At 36.1% G+C, this 20,323-nt stretch overlaps 3 protein-coding genes across 17 annotated transcripts; 2 read left to right on the top strand and 1 right to left on the bottom strand.

Annotated features, from left to right (window-relative positions):
• Positions 1-107: 107 nt before the first annotated feature.
• LOC143212710 (C-Jun-amino-terminal kinase-interacting protein 4-like) lies at positions 108-10,957 on the top strand. 14 transcript variants are annotated; one of them, XM_076431773.1, is made up of 19 exons: positions 108-553; positions 1,113-1,429; positions 1,497-1,671; positions 2,226-2,633; positions 2,718-2,912; positions 2,995-3,030; positions 3,384-3,401; positions 3,505-3,562; positions 3,637-3,693; positions 3,767-4,102; positions 4,249-4,428; positions 5,758-5,959; positions 6,074-6,945; positions 7,022-7,241; positions 7,323-7,608; positions 7,682-7,879; positions 8,285-8,398; positions 8,596-8,653; positions 9,224-9,352. In XM_076431773.1, the coding sequence occupies exons 2-19, from the start codon at positions 1,121-1,123 to the stop codon at positions 9,225-9,227; spliced, it is 3,726 nt and encodes a 1,241-aa protein (XP_076287888.1). In that variant the 5' UTR covers positions 108-553; positions 1,113-1,120; the 3' UTR covers positions 9,228-9,352. The 14 variants fall into 14 exon arrangements, with proteins under 14 accessions (XP_076287888.1, XP_076287887.1, XP_076287883.1 ...); XM_076431772.1 differs by having other exon boundaries at positions 8,593-8,653; XM_076431777.1 differs by having other exon boundaries at positions 109-553; positions 8,309-8,398; positions 9,224-9,351.
• Positions 10,958-12,101: 1,144 nt separating this feature from the next.
• On the top strand, positions 12,102-14,415 carry Eif3m (eukaryotic translation initiation factor 3 subunit M). Its single transcript, XM_076431815.1, has 6 exons — positions 12,102-12,257; positions 12,470-12,744; positions 12,820-13,038; positions 13,137-13,405; positions 13,476-13,619; positions 13,847-14,415. The coding sequence occupies exons 1-6, from the start codon at positions 12,213-12,215 to the stop codon at positions 14,068-14,070; spliced, it is 1,176 nt and encodes a 391-aa protein (XP_076287930.1). The 5' UTR covers positions 12,102-12,212; the 3' UTR covers positions 14,071-14,415.
• On the bottom strand, positions 14,188-19,948 carry Pras40 (Proline-rich Akt substrate 40 kDa). Of its 2 annotated transcripts, none has more exons than XM_076431812.1 (8): positions 19,043-19,947; positions 18,128-18,301; positions 17,922-18,045; positions 17,672-17,852; positions 17,261-17,468; positions 17,025-17,175; positions 16,802-16,941; positions 14,188-16,091 (listed from the first exon to the last, which is right to left on the bottom strand). In XM_076431812.1, the coding sequence occupies exons 1-8, from the start codon at positions 19,163-19,165 to the stop codon at positions 15,969-15,971; spliced, it is 1,224 nt and encodes a 407-aa protein (XP_076287927.1). In that variant the 5' UTR covers positions 19,166-19,947; the 3' UTR covers positions 14,188-15,968. The 2 variants fall into 2 exon arrangements, with proteins under 2 accessions (XP_076287927.1, XP_076287928.1); XM_076431813.1 differs by lacking the exon at positions 14,188-16,091 and adding an exon at positions 16,154-16,336 and having other exon boundaries at positions 19,043-19,948.
• Positions 19,949-20,323: the final 375 nt, after the last annotated feature.

The following is a 20,323-nucleotide window of genomic DNA, read 5'->3' as shown; positions in this document are numbered from 1 at the left end:
TCGCGCTATTTTCTTTAGTACATTTGCTACTCGATCGGGGCGATGGCATCCAAAGTCCTTTTCAACTCGCTTCAATCGCTGTACGGCTGGCTTATGGGAATCTCGTTTCCATAGTATATATATCAGTGAAAAGAACCGTGTGCGCAATAATAACGCTGTGTGCAAAAGAACTGTGCGCCATCTCTGGCCATCTCGTTGTGCGCAATCGTCCGTGCGCCAAAGAAGGCCTCTCATCGGTAGAAGATCGTGGAAAAAATGGCGAAAGTCTATGCGTAAAGTCGATCGTCAACAGAGTTGACAGAAACTAATGAAATCGGCTGATGTCAAATGATGTCAAACGTGACAGGCGTGATGTACGAAAAATGTTCGTTCTAGTCCGCGCCGACCTGGTGCGTTCCGTGTGATCGAGTGGATTGCCTAAGCTCAAGGCACTCGAAATCAAAGTGCGTAAACGACGGGAGGAAAAAAACAGGAACCAAGAGAATTTCGGTGGTTTGCGAAACGTCACAGATCATAACACAACACGGAACGGAACGGAACGGGCCACTACAAGGCAAGTCGTTCCATTTCGTTCACAGCGGAGGCTCGTTAATCGTAAAAAAATAATGCGAACGATTGTGTATCATCGAACTCGCAAGTTCTACGCGATGACCTGAATCACAATCTTCTCTGTCTATAAATGTGTCTCACGATTTCGAATTGTGGCAAGGTTATGTGCAGTTATGCGTCTGACATTTCGATCCCTTCTGAACATTTTTCATTCGGCCGTGTTTGGCAATTAGATTCATTCTCGGGCTGAACGATCAATTAATCCTCCTTTCTAACGAAAAAAATTCTCGAAATGTTAATTGAAAGTAGAGTCGATGTTGTAGCTGCTTAGAGTTGAGTGCAAATAATATATCAGAAGGAACACTGCTCGCTCGCATTTTTAATATGATTCTTTAACCTTTTTCTATTGTTGAGCAATACACGTTTCTGACGTGTTACAGTTACTCGTTTCTGTCTGGGCAAAATGCCTAAGAAGTAGTGTCAAATGTATTCAGTTACCTCACTTGAATAGAGCGAATGAAATAAATTGACGTAGATATTTATATGAAATTGTTGCTTTGCAGGCATAATCATGAGTCAAATAGAGATGGATCAAGAAACCGTGTACGGAACGCACGAGGACAGCCATGTGGTCATGTCGGAGAAAGTGCAGACCCTGGCTGGCAGTATTTATCAAGAGTTCGAGAAAATGATAGCTCGTTATGACGAAGACGTGGTGACAGATTTAATGCCGCTCCTAGTCAATGTTCTAGAATGTCTAGACATATCTTATACAGAGAACCAAGAACGCGAAGTCGAATTAGAATTATTAAGGGAAGACAATGAACAATTGGTTACACAGTATGAAAGGGAGAAACAGCTGAGAAAAACATCCGATCAGGTACGAAGACTTTATTTTCTATACTAATTATTAGAGAAATGTAATGTATATCTTTTTCCCAAACTAGAAACTGCTCGAGCTGGAAGACGCTGCAGAAGACGAAAGAAAAGACCTTTTATTAAGAATCGATAGCTTGGAATCGATAGTAAGGATGTTGGAATTGAAGACAAAGAATTCACACGATCACGGTACAATTGCCAATGGCTCTACCAGTCCATTCCTTCACAGAACATCCCTCTACAGTAGAGTAGAATGATTTTTTGTTTTATTCTCATTTAATTGTTTGCCGGGTTAAATTTGATTGGACATACTGGGAAATAGATCTCTTGCATGCCTATTATAAATCTTTCTTTCTTTTTTTAACGCTTTATTTATCTGGCTACTTAACGCGGTGGTTGATTTGTTTATTGTATTATTTCTCCGTTTTATCGTTTAAGGTATTCCTTATCCAGACTGAAGTATGTTTATATATACTTGATTTCATTTAGACTTACAATTAGAGTGTGTTCTGTCATAATTAATCCTTACAATTAAATTAATGTACAGTAACGAACGAAAGTTTAAATTGACCGTACGCTTTTGATAGATTAACACGTTTTATCGCGAATACCAAGTTTCCAACAAATTATAATTGGCCAGATGATTACGCACATATAATTGTACTTTATCTAAAATTTACTATGGCCAATTAAAACTTGCTGGCTACTTGGTGTTCACAATATAGTATTAGCTAGTCATCGTAAACTTTAGTTCGCTACTGTGTTAGATATAGAATTAAATTTTTGTGTTTGTCTAGTTGTTCGTCTTGAAGAGAAAGAGGCAGAGTTAAAGCGAGATTATACCCGGCTGCATGAACGATACACAGAGTTATTTAAAACGCATGTAGATTATATGGAAAGGACAAAGATGTTAGTTGGAAGCACAGAGAGATTAGAAAATGCGACTAGCGGTCGTGGCCCATCTCGTTTACCATCTCTTGGAATGGCTCATATGTCTAGAAGTTCTGGACCGTTGAGTTATGGTTTTCAGAGTTTAGAAGCTAGTATGAACGAAGAAGAGATTCAGGAAGAGAGCCCGCCAAACGCAGCTAACTTGAGAACTGAAATGTTAGATAGCAGTAGCGAGGCTGCTATAGAAACTTCTGATAAAAGTCAATTAACAGATAAACCAGCACAAGAGAATAAAACAACGGCAATTTCTAGACGTGCGTTACAATTCTTAACTATTTAACGTTTTAACACAATGTTTCAAATTATATTTTAATCGTTTTCATTCATTTTGAACGTAGACGAAAGCCCGGAAACAGAAGCACCTCCAATGTTAATTACACCAACATCGCCAACAGTAGAGAAAGTAACTACAACGCCAGGTGGAAGGAGTAGAACCGATAGAGAACAACGAAGTGGCAATACGTTATATCAGGAACTTAGTTTTCAGGATGCTGATGCCTTGGGTGAAATGGACGAAGGAGCAGACATTACAGGTAGGCTATTTTGAAACGTGTTCAGGATATAACTTGGTTTGAATCTTTTTTCGTGACTAATACTTCATCCTTAAATCCTTAGGTAGTTGGGTTCATCCTGGAGAATATGCATCGTCGGGTATGTCTCACAAAATAACCAAAATTTATTTAAATATATTGTGGTTTATTCATTTTTCGAGTTCTAACACTACCTAATGACCATTGATAAAATATGCATGTCCCATCTTTGTACTATTTACGGAGTTCATAAAAATTCTGGAAGTTCTTCTTCCAAATTCTCGCAATTGATTTTTTCGAATTCGAATCTCGCAAGAAATTAGCACAGGGCTAACTACATTATATAATACAATTATTTTTAAGTGATATTAAACACGAAATACTAATGCATTCTGTGTTTCGTTTTCGTTTCCATCTGTGCTCGGCGTGGCCACGTTTTGATTAAATAACCGCATGTCCTAATAAACCCTTCAGTCAGTGACAACTTTTTCGGTAAGATATTACTACGTTTGCTTTGAGAATTACTTAAAAGTGCTGTTACATCTTAAATTTCTAATCAATTTGGAGTCATTAAACGAAAACTATGTTTTATTAGGAATGGGTAAAGAAGTGGAGAACCTTATTATGGAAAATAATGAGCTTTTGGCCACAAAGTAAATATTCGATGAATATTTTATTCATATATCATCTCGTCACCTGTAATTACTTGAACTTGTTTATTTTGTAGGAATGCGCTCAACATTGTTAAAGATGACTTGATCATTAAAGTAGATGAGCTTACCAGGTAAAATATGGTTGAATTTCATAAATAACTTTCATTGTTTTGCGATTACATTCGAGGTGAATGTATTTTTCAGTGAGCAGGAAATATTGCGCGAAGAAGTTCGAGGTTTGCAACAGGCTAGGGAACGTTTACGCCAAAAAGTGATTGCTCTTGAAGAAGAATTGAAAAAGGTTAAAGAAGAAGCCGAGGCAGCAGCGAAAGCAGCCAAGAGCGACGATGAGGAAGACGTGCCTTTGGCACAGAGAAAGAGGTTTACCAGAGTGGAGATGGCTAGGGTACTTATGGAGAGAAATCAGTACAAGGAAAATTTAATGGAACTTCAAGAGGCGGTTAGATGGACAGAAATGATAAGAGCTAGCAAGACTGACCCTTCCAATATATCAGGGGGAAAAGGTTCAGTGTGGAAGTTGTTAGTATCGTTTATATTAAAATGAAACAATCTTGAAATAACACGCACACGGTCGGGGACAAAATTAAATGAACACGTTCACTCTTAATTTTGTCCTCGAACAAATATATTCCTCGATCGGAATATAATTTGTTTTCGAACTGCAGTTTTAGTAGTCTCTTCACATCGACTGCGGACCGAGGGGCTCTGGTTCGAGGACCACACACACTATCTCAAATTAGGTACAGCGCGCCAACGAATCAAGTTGTTCCGGTACTACCCTTGGACGCCATGCGTAGACGTACGTTGAAAGGTCGCCATGAGATTTTCGACCAGGGAGACACCATGTGAGAAATCAATCAAATTCTATACATGCACTTAGATATTATATTATCAGTTCAATACTGAATACCTGCCAAATTTCTCTCTATCGTTTAAAGTTTAAAAAACTTGTTTCTTTTATCGTTTAGCTCTATTTTTAACAGTATGATACTGTGATTATTCTATTTGCTACAAGTTCGAATGCATAAATGAATTTTACTATTTTAACCGAAGTTGTTCGGAAGACGGAAAACGAGAAAGGATTTTATACTCTTCACGGGACAGAGTGCGAGATCTTGATTTTCAAATAATCTTTGAATCGACGTGATCTTTGCAGATTAGAGTCCCCTTTGGTCAGTTGGGATCCATAATCTTTTGTCGCGACTCTCAATTAGTCTTGATCGCTCTTAAGAGATGTGAGTCAATTCTAAATAATTCTTTGCCTGAGCGATTTGCAAATGTGATGGTTGTTTAACAAATTCTTGTTACGATCCCCACCTCACCCGCCAATCTTTTTTAATCAATGAAATTCAAACGGACGCATAATTTTTATCTCTTTTTGACAATCTTGCTCTTAAATGGTACACCTATTTTCTAGTCTTATTCTTCATATATATATATATATATATATATATATATATATATATATATATATATATACGGAAAATTGTAAATTATTTGTATATGTGTATTGAAACGATGCGTGTGTATATATATATATGAATTGCCGTAATCGTTAAACATTTGATTGCAGTAATTACAATTTAGCGAAGTAAATTGTCTGTTATTTGCAAAAGTCAAGCTTGAAAAGCAATAGTTTTGTAAATAAAAGTTTGTACATTTTTTGAAAAGAATAAGAATACATGATCATCGTTGATCAATAAATAAACGAACTTTTGACCATATTATAAACATGGCTTTTATTTCACTCTTGCTCTGCGCTTTAATTATTTGTTCGGGTTATACGAACTTTGTCTCTCTCTCCTTCACGGTGTTGTCAAGAGATACCTGGTATTTCTGGTTTTTCGGTTGGGTGCTTATTGGTTAGCAGGTAAATCTGTTCCGCTCTATGTCTAACATTCCGCTTCTATACCTTGGAAATAAGTACGTGTATCAATGTGCAAGTTGTAACGAAGCTGAACATTAGATACATTGGAAAGAACAGTTGATTTAAGTCTTCGTATCGATTCAAGAGTGTGTCCAGTGATCGAGGAACTCTTCCTAGGAATGAACAGTTGAACAAACAACAGAGCGTTCAGTAAATCTTACTAACTTCTATAATTAAACATTCTACTTCTGATAGTATCTGTTCTAGAAAGTTAGCCAATTCATTTACATCAAACACATTTTTTCAGATCCTCCAAAAAACTTGTAGCCAGACGCGCTAATGAACGAAGAGAGCAATATCGGCAGGTTCGCGCACATGTTAGAAAAGAAGATGGTCGATTGCAAGCTTACGGATGGAGTTTACCAGGAAAACCAAGCGCGCCTGTTCGACAACCTGTTCCTGTGCCGGTCTATTGCAGACCGTTACAAGAATCAGAACCTGGCATGAAGGTAAATTTTCTACAGACTACTGTCCGGATACTATTGAGTAGCAGTGTATATTCTACGATACCTCGTTGATCAAGTGATTGTTTGTGCTAATTTATTTGATTTCTAATTCCACAGATATGGTGCGGTGCCGGTGTGAATTTAAGTGGAGGTAAAACACGCGACGGTGGTTGTATGATCGGAGGCAGCGTGTTCTACGCAGCCGAGGCTCAAGAAGTAAGTACTAATTCAAAGAACGAAGCTGAGGATGCTGTTGAACATTTGGATAAAGAGCTTCAGGAGAATGAGAACCAGAGGTTGGAGGCAGAACGTTTAGAGCAACAGCTTAGTTCTTTAGTTTGGATTTGCACGTGGACTCAGAACATCAGAATGATGGCTAAAGTGACTGTGATAGACGCTAATAATCCAGCCGAGATTTTGGAAGTTTTTAACGTTTGCCAAGGACATTTACTTTGCATCGCAAGTGTACCTGGAGCCAAAGAGAGTGATTACGCTCAATCAGCCAACGAAGATCCGGTTCTAACTGCCAATGGAGTACCGGATAACGAGGACTACGAGGTGAACGTCGAACAAAACGATCAGAAAAGAAGACAAGACATCCAGGGATCACCTGAGAAAAATTATTCGGATAGTGTCTTCGAAGAGCAGAATAGCGAGAGCATCGAAAGATCTGATAACTCTAATCAGAATGCTGTAACCGAGCCCCAAAGTTTGGAAAGCGTAGACAGCGAAACGATGAATCTCGGGAAAGTACAGTTTCTGAAAGCTAACGGAGAGGTACCATCCGTGCGATCGGGAGAACAGGATAGTAACGAGGAGAGCCAAACGAATGATTCTGAAGAAGACACTCCGATAGAAAAGATGTCTTCGATACAACCGACTATGTGGCTCGGAGCTCAGAACGGTGCGGTGTTCGTTCATTCGGCTGTAGCTAATTGGTCGGTTTGTTTACATTCCGTAATGTTGAAGGATGCTGCGCTAGCTATTGTGTACGTATATGTAACGTAGCCAGTACTCGATATATTTTATATTGATTATATAAGAAAAGACGATTTATTTCTTCAGACACGTTCAAGGCCGAGTTTTGGTCGCTCTTGCCGATGGAAGCGTAGCATTATTTAGGAGGGGTGCGGATGGTCAGTGGGACTTGTCTCAGTACCACGTGATCACTTTGGGTAGCCCACAACATTCAATCAGGTGCATGACCGCTGTTAGTGGCAAAACTGTATGGTGCGGATATAGGAATAAGATTCACGTAATAGATCCAGTTTCGATGACCGTTGAGGTACGCAGTTCCTCTGCGCCGTCTTCTCTTGGACGAAGATTACATTATACGTATATTATATTCATTGTATTATACTTCCAGTGTACCGTAGATGCTCACCCACGTCGAGAATCGCAAGTAAGACAATTAGCTTGGCTGGGCGAAGGTGTATGGGTCAGCATTCGTCTAGACTCAACGTTGCGACTCTATCACGCGCATACTTACCAACATCTTCAAGATGTCGACATCGAGCCTTACGTTAGCAAAATGCTTGGGACTGGGAAACTCGGTTTTTCTTTCGTAAGAATCACCGCGTTGCTTATTTCTTCGAATAGACTGTGGATCGGTACAGGAAATGGAGTGATCATTTCAGTTCCTTTATCTGAAAGTGAGCAGAAAATAGTTCTTTTATTTTACTTCTCCAATCTGATACGTATCTGTAACATATTTGTGCGATATAGGTGCTGGTGGTTCGATGGCAGTGTCCAGAATTCAAGCTGTGGTTGGTAAAAATGAGGCACCAGGAGTTGGCGTTAGAGTCTTCGCATCTGACCGTGGAGTTACGCCTGGAAGTTTTATACCGTATTGCAGTATGGCTCACGCACAACTGAGTTTTCACGGACATAGAGATTCGGTGAAGATGTTTGTTGCGGTGCCTGGTGAGTCATCGATAGACTGCGGATCTCTATGCATTTGTCCTCCTCTACTAAAATCATTAAGGGGGTAGATTCGTTTCCAGGTTTGCAAGGGTGCAGGATTATTAGTAGTAAAAGCGCTAGATAAAAGATCAATCTAGGCCGCGATTGCCCCCAAATTTTCTATTTCTACTGTCGCAGCTTCATGCTTCCGAATAATGCAAATTACGCCTCATAAACGTAAAAATAGGAAATTTGGGGGCGACTGCGGCCTAGATTGATCTTTTATCTAGCGCTTTTGACTACTGAATAACCCCATTATCGCATTATCGAGAAATGAGAAAGCGCATTCCGCACCCTTGCAATCCTGGAAACGAGAGTCTACCCCCTTAAGGGAAGAAAAACAGTTTTCCTTAATTTAATGAGAAGGAACCTCTTTTAAAATTTCCACAGGCCACGGCGGTCAAAGTGCGTTGACGGACGGTTCTCAGCCAGCTATGCTGGTCCTCTCGGGAGGAGAAGGCTACATAGATTTCAGAGTCGGTAAGTATCACACGAACGTGAAGATTCTCGATATCATACGGTTCCATTAATCATCTGCTCGAAATCTTTAACAGCATGGAAGATAGAGTCTATTTAAATGCAGTTTTGATGAAAAGAATATAACCTTTGTTTCATGAATGTTAAAGAAAAACGAACAATGAAATTCCTATTTCATGCGATTATGATACTTCCAGCAGATGAGGCGGAAGACGAGAGTGACGTGGCTACACATCTAATTGTATGGCAGTTGGTCAGGTACGCCCCCAGAGAGAATCGAAAAGCGGTTAATTGTATCTGTTATCGATCACTGAAACTATGTACTAACTGATTGAGAGTATGTTTTTCTATGCACGGTGTAATGAGATTCAACTAACAAGTCCACAAGTAGATAGATACTCTAACCCGACGTCGAGAGGAATTTCACATTTTGTTTCTAAATAATTTCCTGTCAATTGTATCCGCGCGAATCTATGAAACATTCAATTACAAATTCATTGCTACCAGGTTGAAAGAGCAAACTTCTTGCTTTTCTGTACAGCGCTTCTACAAACTTGTATCTTCATAATCTCTATTAATACAACGAATACTGTGTCTGCACTTCCCGTTCCTTAAAGCAACTATACACCGTTACCATTATCTGCTTTCTTCATTCTCTGGGGGTCGGGAATTTCCAGCTGACATTTATCGTACTGTACAAACGCCAGTCGACAATCACACTTCTTCTTTCAATCGTTCAAATCGTTTCAAGCAGTTAATTTTGTCTTGAAGTGTCTCAGATTGTTTTTAATCATAAATACTACCAATAATGGTGTACTGTCTGTTTAGGTGATGGGGATGAAACAGAGGAGAGCATTGAACGGTCCAACAGCGTGATAGCCGCGAACGTTGAAGAACACGGTGAACAGAGTCATCTGATCGTGTGGCAGGTACAAAGTCCTGTACCGGTGCCGATAAACGGCTAATCTAGAAACATTGAAAGAACGCTGATCCCGGTGTACGATTCAGCTGTAAACTTCTATACACGAATGAGACATCCGAGTGGTTCGCGTTTTCCGGTCATCGAGAAACCCTACTCGCTACTTCTCAAGTACGTCGAACTCTGTCTATTCGGTTCCATTAGCACTAGCAATTATATCGAGTCACTGCGAACGAATCGACAAGTAACGGAAATATTTTGCAGCAGGGAGTTTCAACTTATTCCCCTCCTTATTCCCTCTTCCCATTACTCCATAAAGTCTAGGAGTGGGGGAAAAACCTAAGCGGGGAAAGCGCGGTGTATGGTTCGCGAGCTACAAGTTGGAACTCCCCATTCTATAATAACTACACTGCGGATCTTTATGCAAAATAAGAATTGTCCGCATCGATTGCAAGAAATGAAAACTAAATTGAATGTTATTTCTAAGGGGTAGACTCGTTTCTAGGATTGTAAGCACTAGATAAAACATCAATATAGGCCGCAAATCGCCCTCAAAAGTCCTATTTTTACATTTACGAGGTGTAATTTGCATTATTCGGCAGCATGTAGCTGACTTAGCTTTATGAAAATAGCTATTTGCGCAGCTTTATGCTTCTGAATAATGAAAATTACACCTCGTGAACGTAGAAATAGGACTTTTGAGGGCGATCACGGCCTATATTGATCTTTTATCTAGCGCTTTTGACTGTTGAAAAACCCCATCTTTGCATTAAAAAGAAGTCTACCCGCTTGATTAATGTAGTAGAGGAGAAGTCATATATTGACATCTTCAATTTTTTAAATTTTCCAACAATCTTGAATTGAATCTACTAAATTTCACTATAATCGCATAAAGATCCGCAGTCTAATAATATAATAAAAAGCGAGGAGCTACACTGTCTCAAAGTGCTAGGAGATTATTTTCAATGTTACTTGCACGACGGATATCTGTGTGCCAACGTCTCCTCGAGGTTCTCTCGCGATATTTAAAGAGAAACCGAGCTCGTTTAGACGAGGAGACGTTTATCTTTTTTAAATTACATGACATAATTAGAATCTCTTAACTCAAAGCTTGTAATCCTTAGCTTCTATTTAAACGCATCTTTGAAAGAATACCTATCGGCATACTAATTCTTTCTCGCGCGAGGATAACGTAAATCTATCGGGAAGAATTATACGAACGATCCTGTATGCAATCGGTTTTGAACATTTTTCACTCGGAAACGACTACGTATGCAAAAATCTACTAAATCGTGTTGGAGTCGGTCCTGATTAAACAATGCTGAAAATAAATAGCGTTTAGATTGCCGCCGATCAATGTGATAACCGATAAAGATACGGGGCAATAAAATTTGTCGATGCTGCCGTGACGTTTGCTATACCGATCGTTAATAATAATCTTGAACACCCATCGACAGATTGGAGAAGACATTTTTCGTAGCAGAAGTTCGATATGCAACTCGACTCGGGCAGCGCGTTTAGGCATAATACATATATATTGTACATTGTTTCGGTTAGAGAATAATATTATTTTCCAGACCTAAATGGTTTAATTCGCGTCCAGTATATACATATACGAAATGTAATATATTTTTTATGTTCCGCTAACAATCCGTAACATCGCGTGTGAAACACGCGCGTCAGCTTATATCTTCGGAGAAATAAATTTTTATTCGTGTACATAATTAATCGTGAGATGTTTATAGCGCGTCGTGTAGACAAGTTTTATTTATAATTATTCTCAATAAAATTCTACTCTCTTTTATGTCAATGAACGAAATAGAAAACTATTTCAAGGTGGTGCAGAGCACACGATAAGAGTACGTCCTATTTCTTGTCACTGACCGCTGCAACTTTACTTTCATCGTCAACACGCATACATACATATATATACAAATAAATATATATATATATATGCCCCTCCACCACCAACCCTTTCAACTACCAAAGACGAGGAGCGATACCTTTAATTGTATTGTTTGTACAATTTTTAGCGAGAATGATTTTAAAGTTGCGTGTTTAGAGACCGATGTAATAGCGAATTTTTACTAGATACAAACTTCTTTGCATCCGGGATTACGAGGGGAGTCGCCGACATATTACGAAATTTTTGTAAATTTCCTATGTTTAGCGTCAGAATGATGAATTATCCAAGGTGTGTGTGTGTGTACGATGTGTAAGGGCTGCGCATATTATTGTGCGAGCTCGCTTTTGGTGTCGAGCTCGGAGTTGTACCTGGCTCAGATGAAACTGCAATGGCGTTAATAAAGAAAGTTGCGAAACAGGAAGCTACTTGTTCGTTTTGCTGTCCCGCATTTATAATAATTAGACAACGGGTTCTATGCGTTTATGACGACAATGATTTTATTAAGAAAGAAAATCTTTCTTAATAATTCTTAATAATTTTATTTCGTCTAATAATGAATAGACTGCTTATTTTAGGCATTTATGGCAAAAATGGGTGGATGTAATTTCAGACAATAAAGATTACAAGAATTCAAGAGTATTAACAAAACTAAAGAGAGAAATAAATTGTTTATTTGGTTCCTATGTCTTGCGAACGATTTTTCGTTCGAATGATTTACGACAAAAATGAGTAGGTGTAATTTAAAACAGTAAAAACAGAAGAATTTTATGTAATTCTTATCCGATCAAAATTGAAGTTGTTTGCAACAATTCATGTTTCAACTTTCGCGCCAGTTTCTATTACCAACGCTGCAAGAATTATAATATTATAATGCTCCCTTTTATACATATATAGTTGGTAGCCTTGCAAAAGCTAATAACGTATGAGGATTAGTTCACATCGGTCTCTACGATTGAGACATTGCCTGCGGAAACGTGACAGTAATTACCAAAATGCAGGTTCCACCGATTTTCATGGAATTGCCGTTGGAGGACCAGGTATAAAACAACTGCATTATATTAAATAATTAAATATCGTCATTGTCGCTTACAATATGTTACAATACATCACAAGTTCGTTCATTCACATTCGAGTATCCATCTGTACCTTACAGGTTATGATCGTTTGTTCAGTCAATTCTGTTTTGTCTTTCTTTATTCTTTCTCAAAGCTTTCATTATTCTTGTTCAATTACTTATATTTGTCTCTAGGCGCAAGAACTGCGGGTATATTTCAAAAGTTTGGGTGCTGAGATCAGCGAAGAAAAATCACCGAAAGGCATCGAGGATGATCTACACAAAATCATAGGTGTCTGCGAGGCTTGCTTTAAAGAGGGTAACGAAAACGAAATCGAAACAGTTTTGAACGATATTGTGTCTATCATGATAGTAATCCCTACGGAACGAGCAGAAAATCTAATATTAGCGTTCTGTGAGAAATTAACGAAAGCGCCCGGTCACAAACTTGGTTTTGTGTGTCTAAAAGCGTAAGTTAATGCAAAATAATGATGCGAGGACACTTAAAACAGACATACTGTATAGATACAACATTTCTTTTATAGATTATGGCTATTATTCCAGTCACTTCCCGACGAATCTCCGATGAGGTATCATGTCTATTATCACATAGTTCAAATTGCTTGCAACGTTGATCAAGTAAAAGCAGTGTACGGTGGTATTCAGCAACTGAAACAACAATTTGCTTCGTTCCCACCATCCAATGAACAAATGCAGAAATTGCTTAGGCTACTGCACGAAGTACTTCTAAAATGTAAACAGGGGTAAGTTATATATCGTATTTAAAAATAAATTATAATGAATTATCATAAAAATAATGATGATAAGCTTTAATAAAAAATGATGAAAAATAAAATTACAGAGAACAAGCTGCTGCAGTTATGGTGGAGCTCTTAGGCACCTATACAGCGGAAAATGCTTCTGCAGCTAGAGAAGATGCACAACGTTGCATTCTAGCTGCATTAGCCGATCCCAACACATTCTTGCTCGATCCTCTGTTAGCGTTAAAACCTGTAAAATTCTTGGAAGGAGAACTTATTCACGATCTGCTTCTTGTATTCGTGAAAGACAAACTTCCTGGATACTTGCATTTTTATCAAAACCACAAGGAATTTGTGGAGCATCAGCTAGGTACACATTTTAATCCTAAAGTACAATTATACACGTTGAATAAATAAAAAAATAACTATTCCTCTTTCAGGATTAAATCATGAGCAGAATATGAAGAAAATGAGATTGTTAACGTTCATGCAACTGGCAGAAACTAATCCTGAAATGTCCTTCGACACGATACAGGAGGAATTGCAAATTAACGAGGACGAAGTAGAAAGTTTCATTATTGACGGTGAGTCCTATATTATAAATGTTATTTGCTCACCCTGTAGAAATAAAACAAATCTTCTAATTTCATTATAAAAATGAAGATTCATATACAGGGAAAATAAAAAGGATCAGTACTGACTTGGTAAACAATCACTTTTACCAAGTTATCGAGTTATTCGACATTTACAATCTACTATACAATTTAATTTACGCCCAATTACGCAATTAAACATTTGATTAATGTTTCAGTATTGAAAACAAAGTTCGTTCGAGCGCGTATGGATCAAGCCGGTCGCAAAGTACTTATTTCTAGTACTATGCTTAGAACATTTGCTCGACCACAATGGATGCAACTACGTGATTTACTAGCAGCTTGGAAATCAAACTTAACTGCTGTGCAAGAAGGAATGAAATCTGTAGCTGCGGCACAAATGGAATTAGCTGCGAAAAATAAAGCTGTAATAAACCATTGACGTCATAGTGTATATGAAATTTATGAATAACATATACGAAGATCAACTGAATACTGAAATCGATTAATTTTATTTTAATTGGTACGAAGCTTCAATCGAATAAATAAATATATCGTGTAAATGCAGTATTATGTTTATAATTGAATGAATCACTTGAAATAATACATGATTAGTTTCGAAATTTGTAATACAAAAACAACTGAATACTTAAATACCTTTTGATAAGACTTTCCCGTACACTATCCTTGATAACGTATAAAGAATTCTTTATATACGGAAAATGTTTTTATACATGTTTGTACGTAAAAGAAAAGTTTCTATAACATAAATGTATTGTAAAATAAACATCGGTGTTGTGATTACGAAACTTTTATTTTCTTCTTTTCATATAGCAACATTTTATTCTCATTAATCAATTTTATAGATGACATAAAGCTTTATCGTAGGAGCATTTTGTTAGATTTTACAATTCGACGAATAGAACGTTGATATACAATTTCATAATTGTGCATTACATGATTAGAAAAGCCACATATTCTTTTTTGTACTCTAATTCGCTTCATTATTTTCTTTCTAATATGTAATTTGTAGTTTAGCACATGATACCGTTGATTCGTACAAAAATTACAAATTCTAAAAAACTAATGGTATAAATCTATAAAAAAAAAAGTAACACAGCGTGTGGCTTGATGTGAATTCAAACAGTATAAGTAAAATAAGACTATCTACTGTAATTTTTCTTGGTGCTTAATGTTCTTCTCTCAAAAACGTATGTATGAACGCGTTTGATTCGTTATACACTGTTTTTATATACGTTTCTGTATTTTCGCCACGCGCGTCCGTTTACGAAAATAATGTATAGATGTATAATGTAGCTCTCGTAAACGTAATATCGATTTTTTGCGATATCATTTCAATTTCACTTGTGATTAAACTAAAAATCGTGAACTGGTCAAAAGTTAGATACGAAATACACTTGACGAATACGGAATTATATATAGAACTGTTTTCAAAAATGAAATACTGTTCTGGAAACTGAAAAGAAATCGACATTTTTAAGTCGCACAACATAATGCTGAAACTCTGAAAATTTTTTTAAAAACTATGTAAATAATAATAATAGAAATATATGATTCTACGCAAAAGCTGCAATCCTTCTTTGATCAAATAAAACAAAATGAATAGTTAAAAATGAAAGAAAAAATTGTATAGAAAGAACAATGTAATGTATTGAAATGTTACGTACTAACATGAGTGCAGTCTATAACAGTAAATCATGATCAAGGTTATTGGCGTAACTTATGACGAGTTTGTCTACATCTAGTGATAATAGTACATTGTAAAAATAACAACTATTGTAAAATTATCATTTCGATTAGCTTAGTTTCTAATTGATACATAAGAAACTTTCTTTCTCTCTTAATTTGTTTCTAGTACGATGTTATTTCAGATATGGCATCACAAATCTCACGTTGCACTGATTTATCGAAATCTAAATAATTCGTGAAATTATACATATTTATATATGATCAATCTGTAATAAATGTATAGCATATTTATAATATAGCCTCACGTATACATAGATATAAAAATCTTCACATTTCATCAAGAAACTCAACAATTCTGACGAAGCCACGACTTCAATTCAATTTTTTTTTACCGTAGAATGTATACAAAATATGCGAAATGTCAATACTTCTATACAGTTGTATGTTTATTCTGTCTTTGCATACATCAATCTCTTGTAGAATTCGCTGAAAGACGACAAATTACGAATAATAGGTACTTTTATATATATATATTTTTTTGTATATATATATATATACGTTATTTTCTTATATATGTGTTATTTTCTTAACATAATATCTCATCTTCCATTTCTCAAAATTGTTTTAAAGTCAGATTTGAGTAGAGAAACGAGGACGTGGCAAATCTCCAAATACTGTATCACCATGAACGCTCTTAGCTAGAGCTTTAATCGAAGCTCGAATATTATGTGGATCGTGAGGATCTCTCGATAACTGGAAACATCGTATCATTCGATTTAGTAAAGGTTACTGTTATATAATATACAGTAGAAGTTTTATCATCGGAACACCTATTTTATATACAATGCTCTGTTATCTATGTAGTACATAATATCTCGATATAATATTTACATTCGATAATCTCCAGAAATGTATAACACAATAAATGTTTTATTTTTATTATATTAATTGTTTTATTATTATTCGTTCTATTTTACTATGCATTTTCATTATTTAGTCTGAAATACATAAAGTTCGATATAGAAAATATAATAGAAGCCGATAATAGAAGTTCTATTGCACATATGGATACAGGTATTTAATTATAAGAAAACTTATAAAACTAGACTGCAGATTTTTATGCATTTATATATTACAATTTTTATTTGTTTTGGACCTACAAAGGCTGTCCCCATTAAAAACAGGATTTCATTTCACTCCACTTTCTTCAAGTTTGTCTACAAAAATTGGAAAACGCGTAAAACAAGAAATTGACTAGGTGAAATAGAAAACAGTGAAAAATTCGAAAAATCTAAAAACAGTGTTATGTTGTTTTCAGATGTAAAAAACTATTAGGGGATGAAATACATTTTTATTTAACTCCTGCTGCCCGCAATCGCTGCTGAACATTTTTATTTTGCATAAAGATCTGCAGTCTACTTATAACTAAATAATATGAGAAAAAGTTAATGGTACATTCATACCTGATCGTCGTCTTCATCTTGAACCGTTCTACGCACAAACGAAGGAAATGATGGAACAGTAACTGGTAATGATTTAGCCAAGGTAGAATGTCCTCCCCTTTGTCCTCTAGGCATGTGAATACCTTCATCTTGACCTGAATCTGAACGCACCATTAATAAAGTACAAATATACATTTAAGTTCGAATAATTCTAAATTTTGATTATTATATTATCATTGATTACCATCTGTATCGGATCCTTCTTCCGAAGATTGGGCATGATCGGTGTTATGAGTATCTTCCATACCTTCCAGTGGAAATAAAGCTTCTGCATCAAAACTAACAGGTTCCTTAGTATATATGTATAATCGATCCTTCTTCTCTATATTACCATTCTATAAAAAATGTCCATTGAAGTTTTTACCAGACACTTTTGAAAGAAAGAACTTCCTCAAAATACACGATGCAGCATATACTTACAACAACAGGAGTAGGAGAATATTTAGCACCTTCATGCTTAACATTAGGACCAGTGAGGATTGTTGTTTCGTTTGATATTACTTTCGACGATGTGTTCGTCATATTAGTTGTAGAGATAGGTAAACTGGTTGTAAAACTATCTGGAGTTGTAGGAGGTGTTTCTATATTATTTGTTAATCTATTGGTTTCATCTCCTCTGGATATTAACCTGGAAAATATACAAGTTTAATGTAACATAGTACTGTATAAATACTATTGCTATGTGATTGTTAGACTGCAGATGTTTGTGCAATTTTCAAGTTTTGTAGAAATTCTGTTGAACTTGATACTCCAACATTTTTCAACAATTTTTATAAGGCATGAATGAATAAAGATCTGCAGTCTAGCTATCATGTATAAGACGTGGAAGACCTTGTTAATATTCTATGCTCGTTATGAGCTCGTTCGCGAAACTGTTCTAATAATTGATACTGCTCTGCTGTAAAAGCACGAATTTTATCTTCTATTTCTGTAGATCTTCGTTGGACTGCTTCTTCGAGTTGCTGTTGGAGACCACCCAAGGCTACTTGTATATTATTGGGTAATTGTGATACTAGATAGATAAAATGAAATATATTGTAACATTGTTGAAAACCTGAAGTTCAAGCTATTATCTATTTACCAGAAAATTTAGTTGGCTGCTGTAGGTAATCTAGCTCCTCCAAAGTATTAGGGGTGATAACTATTCTAAATACTGGACTATAATCTGGACCACATTTTAACTTGTTTATTTCTTCAGGTGAAGTCTAGAATAAGAAAAACCATACAGAATATATAAAATATACTTTATACATGTTATATGTATATACATTATATATGTATACTCACAACAATGTCATTATTAATAAGAACTAAAGCAGCACCATAGTCTCTGTGTACAGCGTGCGTGTACATGGAACAATTGTAACACCGGTGAATAACCCATGATCCCACATTTCTTATCTCCACTAAACCTGGCTGCTCTTTAGTGATGCCTTCAAGCTCAGATATCGTTGCTAAATTCTGTCTCAAAACAAATAAAACATACATTACACAAATATTATTGGGTTGGCAAATAAGTTCGTTCGGTTTTTTACATTGGAATAAATCACAAAAACCGAACGAACTTAGTTGCCAACCCAATATGTAGCTTATCTTTCTAGTGTAATTTTATCAATCGTATCTTGTAAATATTTACTTTGTAAATTACGAGATATGAGATATATATAGATTATAAGTACAAATATTACATCGTTTATCTTTCTAGTGTAATTTTATCAATCTTATAAATATTTATCATGTAAATTACGATTATGAGTCCGAGTATTGCATAGTTCATCTTTCTAGTGTAATTTTATCAGCCGTATCTTGTAAATTATGATTATCATTGCGTATTGCAAAATACGGACAAGAATGATCGTTATGAGTACAAATATTACATAGTTTGTCTTTCCAGTGTAATTTTATCAATCGTATCTTGTAAATTATGATTATTATCGAGTATTGTAAAATACGGGCGAGAATGATTGTTATGGGTACAAATATTACATAGTTTTTGTCTTTCTAGTGTAATTTCATCAACCATATCTTGTAAATTACGGTATTATTGCGTATTGTACAATACGGGAGAGATATGATTATTACGAATGCAAATATTACAGTTTGTCTTTCTAGTGTAATTGGCAATGTTTATCTTGTAAATTATGATTGTTATCGCGTATTGCAAAATACGAACGAGAGTGATTGTTACGAATAAAAGCTGACCTGACGAAAGAAACCGTCGGTTTGTTCTTGAGGTGTCAGTTCAATGTCATCGATGTTGACCTTTTGCAGTTCAGTGCCCCTGGATTTTATGGACACGTTCAAACATTTGCATACAATATGCATCTTACACAATCAGCGTGTACAACGTTTCCAAAAAGATACTTCAAATATCGATACACCGTCTCGTGATGCCGGGACTCGTGCACACTATCCACAAATACATACACACCACACAAACACAATTCACTCGATCTTTTTCCCTGAGATGTTATACGATATGCTAAGCTAAAATGATTCAAGCTTTCTCAAAGTACTTTCAATATTTCCAGAAACAATTTTTGTAGAGTAAATTCGAACGAAAACAATCGAAACTGTACAACAACAGCTTCAATCAAGAAGTAGACTGTCGTAACAGTTATGTTTCGCGGTTGTTGTTTAATTTCGAACGATATATATGTACTGTGTTTACACGAATGCTGTAGAACACCTTATTCGGGAGGTATTTAGTTAGCAGGACAGAGGTTTCGTCTATTAATTATCAATCTCGTCTATTAATTAATATGCTCTCGTTATTGACAAATATACACTCTCGAATTACCCGAATGAACGTGGAACGAATTACCGAAAAACTCTGTCGCTTTGTCGATAATATTTACGCTCGAGTGTTCGAGTTTTCACCGTTTCGAATATATATGAATAATCTCAGAATCTCGAGTGAATCGATCAGAACAAATGGTTCGGATACGACGAATCTCTACATTTCTCAGATACCGTACACGTATTTACAAGTATTTTGGAAAATCTACAAAAAGCCTTTACTAAAAATAAACACTGATTTATAGGTGCGTGCAGATGCGTACGTGATCACCCCAGACAAAAACATACTTGCTAGTCAATTGACCGACTTCACCATATGACATCGGTTCTCGCCGTCCACCGTATACGTACGAGTAAAATTCCTATATGTATTTGTACACGTAGCACACATAATCACTAGTTTATTTAATATTACACGTGTTTAAGAAAATCGTTGTCTCGTATATTGGAAAATTCTTTTTATATTTTAGAATTGTACAGTGTTCGATATATTCGAAGATCTATCGAATAATTCATGTACGAAAATGATCGAACAATATGTCGCTTGATCGAGAACTATGAATTTTAATATGCTTCTGCGAAACACGAAGTAATTTCGAATTATTTTGATGTTTTCGAACATTCTATTGTTATTTCTAGACTGCAGATGTTTAGAAATTTTCGAAAAACGGTAGAATATAAAAT

Source organism: Lasioglossum baleicum, chromosome 10, assembly GCF_051020765.1.
Source record: "Lasioglossum baleicum chromosome 10, iyLasBale1, whole genome shotgun sequence".
NCBI classification, from domain to species: Eukaryota; Metazoa; Arthropoda; class Insecta; order Hymenoptera; family Halictidae; genus Lasioglossum; species Lasioglossum baleicum.
Note: the sequence above shows the minus strand (reverse complement) of the source record. Positions and strands in the feature narration are given on the sequence as shown.